The sequence below is a fragment of the Hydra viridissima genome, unplaced genomic scaffold (genome assembly GCF_058129835.1).
Source record: "Hydra viridissima isolate aposymbiotic clone 2 unplaced genomic scaffold, HvirCarnegie_v1 scaffold_13, whole genome shotgun sequence".
In the NCBI taxonomy this organism is placed as follows: domain Eukaryota; kingdom Metazoa; phylum Cnidaria; class Hydrozoa; order Anthoathecata; family Hydridae; genus Hydra; species Hydra viridissima.
In genome coordinates, this window is record NW_028324312.1 from 4,541,720 (window position 1) to 4,549,897 (window position 8,178).

Consider the following 8,178-nt stretch of genomic DNA (forward strand, 5'->3'; position numbering starts at 1 on the left):
CTTTTTTATAACTATGATACTTTTTTGTTTACAATGAAAAATATTGTGACAGTTATGAAGTTCTTTCATTTTATGAAATTCTTGAATTTGCATTTTATCTTTTAAAAGATTTGTACTTCGCACGAAACAATGGTTCATTTTGTCATTTTGCCACGAGCTTCAACAACGATGGGATAAAGTAAAAACAAGTTTGTTTTATGTCATAATACTTTTTATTCATGTCTCTATAATTTTTATTTATTCATTTGCACTGCAACCTTGGTTTGCTTCTTCTACTACATTTTATAAAACATTTTAAAAAGCTTTTTCAAAATAATTTTCACATAATAAGGTTTTTTATAGGTTTATATTTTTCGTGAGAAAGCTCTACGGTTGTTTTATACAAACGAAGATGGCGTATTGGACCGTGCTTCATATGCTGAACAAATAAAATTTGTTGTTCTTGATCTAGTTAAGTATGTCTTCTGCTATTTTGCTATTCATTTAAAGTTTGAACAAAAATGTTACAAAGGTTAGGGAGTAAAAAAAAAAAAACAGCTTTTAGTTTTAAAAAAGTTTAAAAACAACAAAATGTAAAAAATCACAAAATTTTCTGTATTAATAACTCTTAAATGAATTTGTTTTTAGAAAATTTGAAGATTTTATTGCCGAAAATTTTGAAGATGACTCTTCTTTAATTGCTATGGTATCATGTATGAGAAAGGTAGAATATATTTACGATATAATTTGCGACGAATCTTTTTTAACAAAATATTTCCAATGACAAAACAAAGATTGCCCAATTATTTGCTATTCAAGAAGTTACCTTCTAAAATCTGAAAAAACCAGGATTAATGTTTATAGCCATTCCCAAGAAAATCATTTGTAGGCAAGAATATACTCTTCTTGTAAAAAAACTATGCAAAATTTATAAATAGATTAATTTTGTCCAGCTTAATTTTGAATATTTTGATAAAAAGTACCTAAAAAATCAGTTTAACTTGAGTTTTATTATCATTTAATAACAATTGTCAAAGATGACAGAAATAAAGCAAGAACAATCTAAAATTACCATCCGCTGATATTTTTTTTATTATAATTGGCTGTAAAACTGTTTATAAATTGCTTTAAGTTTTTTTTTTCCTTTTAAAATTTTTTTGTTATTTCCTAAATTTCTTTTGAAACTCTTTATATGTTTATATTTTTCTTAGTCTTTATAAAATAAATAACTATAAAATTCACCAAACAAAACTAATTTACCCAGTTTGTGTAAACTATTACTCTTTATAGCAGACGTGTTGATAAAACAAAACTTCAAAATATGTTTTTCTCACCATTTTTTTCAAGTTGAATTTTTTTCTTGTTTTATCAAACATTTGTGTCTTAAATCTTCCAACGATGGTGGAAGATTTTAGACACAAATGTTTGATAAAACTGCTAAAAAAAACTATTGCTTTATATTTTTAAAACAAAATGTTTTGGTTCTTCTAAAATTGTGTATAATTTCGAATGCTTGAAGGCGATAAAACTTGCAGTGTGTAAAAATAATAATTAAATGATTTTACCAAAAAACCAGAAAAAGTTTAAAGATTTTCATAAAAACTTAGAGACCTTGAGGAGGGGGGGAGGGTTATTTTCTTCAAACACTTGAAATTTTTAAAGTAAAACAGATAATCACTAAGCACTTTTTAGAGGATGAGACTTTGGATTTTCAAAAAAAAAGGTTTTTTTTTTGGCTGTTTTTTGGGTAATCAATCTAAAGGGTTTTTTTTTTAAAAAAAAAGCATCGAAAGTTTAAACCAAACGGGCAATCTTTATTATGATAATTTAGAATCATTCTTGACATTTGTTTTTTTAAAGGTGATCCATTTCAAATGGAGGCTTGAATTGTGTTTTAATTTAATATATGCTATAGAATAAAATGGCTAAAAGTAATAACTTGATTTGAAATCAAGTTATTACTTTTAAGCTTTTTAAAATCGAATCTATTTGAGTTTATTTAACACTTTTATGAAAATTAACAAAAAATTTAAGGTTTTGTATGTTACAGAAAGTAGCTGGAAGTATCTTTAAATGATTTTTATAATTTCTACCTGTAAATGTAGTTTTTTCTGCTAGCCATACATAGTTAAAAAAAATAATAAATTGACGCACCCTAGTGAAGAGTGTTCTTCGTGCGCTGTTTTACGGTCAACGTAATCAACCTACAGAAGCCACTACTCGGTATATCCTCGAAAATATTAAGGATTGTAGCATTATTAGATAATACTCGACCGATTAGACCACGTCCAGTATATAGTGAATAAAATTTAGCGGCTGTAGCTGAGAATTTTCATGTTAACCCTGAAGAATTGATTCGGCATTGTTCTCAACACCCTGGCTTGTCCTATGGACTTGAGCCATTTTCTGAGACATCTTAGTTTGAAGACATATAAGATTCGACTTGTGCAAGAATTGTACTTGTCAGGCCTTCCCCAGTGACATAATTTCAGTACTTGGACTTTGTATAATATCGCTGAAGATTCACTGTTTCCTACCAAAATTTAGTTCAAGGATGAGGCTCGTTTCTGGCTGAATGGCTACGTCAAAAGTTGTCGTATTTGGAGTGAAGAGCAACCTAGTGCACATGAAGAACTACCATTAAATTCATGGAGAACAATCGTTCCATAATTCAGTCATCGAATCATCGGTCCATACTTCTTCAAAAATCTGAATGGCGCCCGTTACCGCGTCATGGTAACAGATTTGCTTTCTGTAATTGAATCCCGAGATCTCAACGACTTTTGGCTTCAACGAGGCGGCGTTATTTGCCGCATACAGCCCGTGAAACAATGGATTTATTGCGTAATTGAACAATTTATTACTAGTCTCGGGCCGGTGAGTTGGCCACCAAGATCTTGTTATATCACACCTTTAGACTTTTTTGGGGCTAGGTAAAGTCTAAAGTCTTTGCTGATAAGTTAACTACGATTGAAGTGTTTGAAACCAGTATTACTCGTGTTATTCGTGAGACGTCGACGAAAATGCTTGAATTAGTCATCGAAAATTGGACCAATGGCAAACAGGACCAATTTCTAGTAGTGCGAGTCTCTTTAGCGGAACTCCATTTTTTATAGTTGTTACTATCTGTTATGCATAGCTCTGATCAGTACTCAGATCTTTAACAATATCAGGACTGAGGTAGATAAGAGGAGGCGAGGCTTCATAAACCTTTATAAAGTCTGGATTAATTTCAAGGTCTGTTGCATTATTTAACATCTTACCAAGTGCTCCTTACGATTGATTGTTGCTTTGAGAAGGACCATCAAGGAATTTAATAAGCCTCCTTAGCCCTAGTTCCGCAGTGTGTAATTCCCATACAATTTAAACAAGTTTCTTTATTTGGTTTTTTTCGAATCCACTGTATTACTCCTCCTCCCCATTAAGTATTTAAATTGGTACTATCACCGTCTACAGCTTGTACTGTAAAATGCAAAGATCTTTCTTTAAGCCTATTAAGCCTTTAAACCTAAACTAAATGATGCGCAATTATTTCTGCAGGTTTCTTTAAATCTGATTCTTCAGGAACAAAATGGAAAAGATAACTTCCACCAGGTTCGCTGCAGATAGTATAATGCTCTTCTTTTACTAGGCCTAGGAAATTTCCTGCCTTCAACATTGATAAAGACTTAAAATCTTTTCTACCATTAAAAAGTATACAACTCAAACAACTATTGATAAATTTCTTTCATATTTTGACGTCAACTCTTTTCTAATTTTTTCCTGTGCTCTCTTAACTTTATTATGATCTACGACAAGACAAGTATTTCTTTCTGTGAGCAGCAGTTGCTATTTCTACAGTCTCTCTTAAACCTGTATGATGCCTTAAGCTTGCTAAAACTACATTTTCTATATCCAATTTTTTCTTTTCTTTGCTGGTTTAATTAGTACTCATTTTTCTTTCATCATTGAGATCTACTGAGACCTCATTTGAGTTGCCTCAGGACAATGAAATCGTTTTCTTGATTTACAATTTCCTGTTCTATTTTTGATTTCTTTATTTGGGTTGCCTGTTTTCCTATTATACACCATTGTAATAAATGTTTTTTTTGTCTCGTAATTGCATGGCCGTAGACATTTCGACAATCTTTTCGATTTGTTGCGCCTCTGATAATATTTTTATAAGCAATTTTAAAATATTTATATAACCTTTGTTATATAAATATCTATAACTAATTTCTTTAATTGCAAAACAACTATAAAAAAATATTTCGCAATTAAATGAATAATAAAAATAAATATACCGCAAATATGTAAACTTTAATAAATAACTGTAAACTTTACATTTCGAATAAAAAAAAGAACTCGTTGTATAGAACTTGTTACAACGTGGTTTTGAACTTGCTACAACTAATAAAAAGTTGTTTTGTTCATGTAAGGCGTTTTTTTTTAAATAAATTTGCATTTTCTTTTTTTTTATTTAGAGTTTTAAGTTTCATGAATTTAATAATTAAATTTAAATATTATTAGATGATATTTATTATCTAATAATTACAGTTTGCAAATTAGATTTAAATAAGTTTGTGATAATTATATTAACATTATGTAACAATCTATTATATGATTTACTTCAGTGGTATGTCTTTAAAACGAAAGTTGTCTGGTGCGGAAGGGAAGCGTCGTAAACGGCGGAAGGAAATGTTGGAAGGGGCAGATACCAACCGCACTATTACTTCTTCTTATGCAAGAACTGTCGTCTCATAAATTTCTCCTAACTTTCCCTCTACCTCTAGCCCTGAAACTACAGCTACTACAACATTTTTTTAGATAATACTTCGAATTCTAATGGTTTTTTACAGTACTTTTACTACTGCATCTCTTGCTAACCCTGATACTGCTGCTAATACTTCTTCTTATGCTGGCTCTGTATCCACTGTTACTTCGGCATCATCTTCTAGTTCTGTCTTTTGTTTTTCTTCTTCGATTACTAACTCAGCCAACAATGATGTTAACTCTGCCTCCAATGTTACAGCATTCCAAAAAAAGCATTTAAGTAATAGTTTTATAAAATTCTTATGCTATATAAAACTTGAAGTTTGTAAAAGTTACCAAATTTAGTTTCTGTTTCTGATCTATATTTTAATTTCCGAATCACGTACGCATTCGTAAATTTGTAAATTGTTAGGCCAAATTTTACTTAATGTTATTAAAAATATTTTTAGGTAATAGGTCACTTCAAAGACCTTCAAGATATCACATTTAAAAAAGTTAGTGTAATACATACAGTATAGGCATTACTACAGAGTTCCGAAGAGTTTTATTGTTAAGAGACATACTATTTGCGCCCCTACTTTTTCTGTGTAGTTTCTGTGGTCTTTCTTACTAGTATACATACATAATACATACATACATACATACATACATACATACATACATACATACATACATACATACATACATACATACATACATACATACATACATACATACATACATACATACATACATACATACATACATACATACATACATAAATACATCCATGCATGCATACATACATAAATACATCCATGCATGCATGCATGCATGCATTTGTCATGCTTGCATACATACATTTGTCTCATGCATGCATGCATGCATACATACATTTGTCTCAAATAGTTTTGAAACTTTTTCTTTTTTAGATTTTTGACTGTTGGTTAGAATTAAATTTGAGTGTAAGCATTTTGGAGGACATACTTCGAAATTATGTAGACGTTTTATGCCCGCTTTATGCAATTGTCATTTTTGGGTGAGTTTATTGTCTTTTTTCGCTTTGTAGGTAGTAAAAAGGAAAATCGAAGTATTAAGATGTTCAATTGAAAATGATCCGGTTTTAATTTGATAGATATCTTCATACATTGCAACCCACCTCGCAAACATTACGTTTTGCTCTATATCAAGTTCGAAAGAAGCATCCATTTGCTGATAAATTTTCGAGTGAGTTTTACACTGAACTTTTAACAAACATCGTAAATCACATGGCGACTGGTACAAACTGGTATTCGTTCTTATCGACCCAATCAGTAGAATTCAATAATGAGTTGGTCAAGATGAAGCTTGAACCACCTGTCACATCGGACGATAATGCGACAAGTGTTGAGCATATGTTAAAAGAAACAGTATCTCATAAGCGTAAAGTTCTAAGTGTAAAACCTTTATTAATTTTATCTAATGCTGTAACAGCGACTCTTGCTGCAGCTGCTAAGACGCACTTATCTGATAATAAGTTGTCAGCTGCTCTTCCTCTTGTGCTACGTAATACTTTACATTCTCAGCTCGTTTTTCATGAAACAAACTGTGATGTTGCTGTGTTTACTTGTTTGCATAATTTACCTCGATATTATATGACTGAAACCGTTCTTCCAGAGTTTCAAACGAGAATGGCTAGTTTGCCCAATCCTTTAAGTTACACTGCAACTTTAATGGCGCGCTTGTATGATGAAAAAGGTATGAAGATTCCGATGGCCTGTCCATACTGTGTTTATAATAATTTTCGAAACGAACAGCTGCAAATCCTAAAAGAAGAAGGAATTGAAATTTATACTTCCACATTATGGGAGATTTAAAATAAATTTTTATTAGATCATTAAGTTGTTAATTTATTTATATGATAAAGCTTTAAGTTTCTAATGTTTCTTAATATAGCTGATATTTCTTTATTTCAAAAAATATATTATTTTAACTATATTTCTTTATGTTTTTCAAAACACAATTTATAATATTGATAAAAATAATTTTTATATTGATAGTTTTAGGGTCCACTTCGAAATTTTTTAGAGCTTAAAAAATGCTAAAGCAAAAAAAATACTTTTTTTTTTTTTTTTTTTTGCATACTTTTTTTGTTTAATTGTCTAAAAATATTTCTAGACAACTGAAACGAATTCTAGACACCTAAATATTCAGCATATTTATACTACAACTATTATATATACTACAACTATTATAGATTTATTGACACTCTAATAAATAACAATTAAAGAACTATGAACAGATGTAAGAAATTTTTCATCTTATGTTAAGCTTACTTTTTTTAACCGCAATAAAATTTGCGCAGTCGTCATAATCATTATGTGACTGCCGGCATAGTCCGCAATCCGTTTCAAATTAAAACAAAAAAACAGCGATTTCCTCAATTGCGTTTTGTTGACACAAAAGTTGATAATAGTTAGAGCAGAAAAATGTTATTTATACTTTAGTGAAAAGTCAGCGTCTCGGAACCGTTTTCTCGAAATGAACCGGGACAAGCGTAACGAGAAGAGAAATTTCCCGGAAAAATCTTATGACAAATAAAAGTAACCATTTTGGTTCTGGAAAGTCCCATAAACAATGAGTCGTTTTCGGAAAGCAAAGCAAAATAGAAAAAATAAATGTGCTAGGTGTTGAACATCATGCTCTATTTTTAGTCTCTGCAAAAAGTACACTTTTTAAAAAAAGTCAAATGTTTTACAGATCAAAAAAGTTAAAGACACTTTGGATAAAGTCTTTCCTTTAAATATGAGTGTAAAACAAACTCTTGCATTAGAAGTGAATACTGACCTCAGCGATAAACAATATCAAATTATCAGAAACTTAGCTCTTGGATACATTCATCCACTTCTTGCACGATATTTTAGTGGAAAAAGTTAAATAGTATCCTAAAAATACTTTTTTTTCTCTGATTTTAGCTGCTACCATTAATATTGGTAAAGCTGTGTTTGTATAGATGGTATAACAATATTAATAGTAACAGCTGAAATAAATGATGGTAGTTGTGCCAAAAATTCATTACTTAAACTTTACATTAAGGACTAACTAGTATGTCTCGTTATGCCTCGTTACGTCTCGTTATGTTCCGTTAAAATTATGTAAATTCCGGGAAATCATAAAGTTCCTACTTTGTCTGGGACATTTCGTCTCGTCTCGGTATCGTCCCGGATTTCGACTGAAAGTTGAAAATTGTCTCGATTTTTATCGCTTATCGGGACAAAGCTTTTAGGAATCGTCTTGTCTCGTCTCGAATAAAAAAAAAACGAGACGCAGAAGCTTAGTGACAAGAGAGTTTATTATTTACAAGAGACAGCCATTTTTTGCGGGAAACTATGTCGCTTCAACATGAGTATAGGTACAAGATGGTCCGAAGCGATTTAATGCGAGCTACGCCATCTTTTGTAAATACCTTAAATATTATTTGTACTCTTA

General features: G+C 30.7%; 1 protein-coding gene across 3 annotated transcripts in view; it reads left to right on the forward strand.

Annotated features, from left to right (window-relative positions):
* LOC145194849 (uncharacterized) overlaps positions 1–6,685 on the forward strand; it is a 64,913-nt gene extending 58,228 nt beyond the window's left edge. For all 3 annotated transcript variants that reach the window (XM_090070089.1, XM_090070091.1, XM_090070092.1), the window contains 5 exons: positions 109–178; positions 343–455; positions 628–703; positions 5,643–5,749; positions 5,846–6,685. In XM_090070089.1, the coding sequence (XP_089926215.1) occupies positions 109–178; positions 343–455; positions 628–703; positions 5,643–5,749; positions 5,846–6,566 (1,087 nt within the window). In that variant the 3' untranslated portion in view covers positions 6,567–6,685. The remainder of the gene's footprint in view (positions 1–108; positions 179–342; positions 456–627; positions 704–5,642; positions 5,750–5,845) is intronic.
* Positions 6,686–8,178: the final 1,493 nt, after the last annotated feature.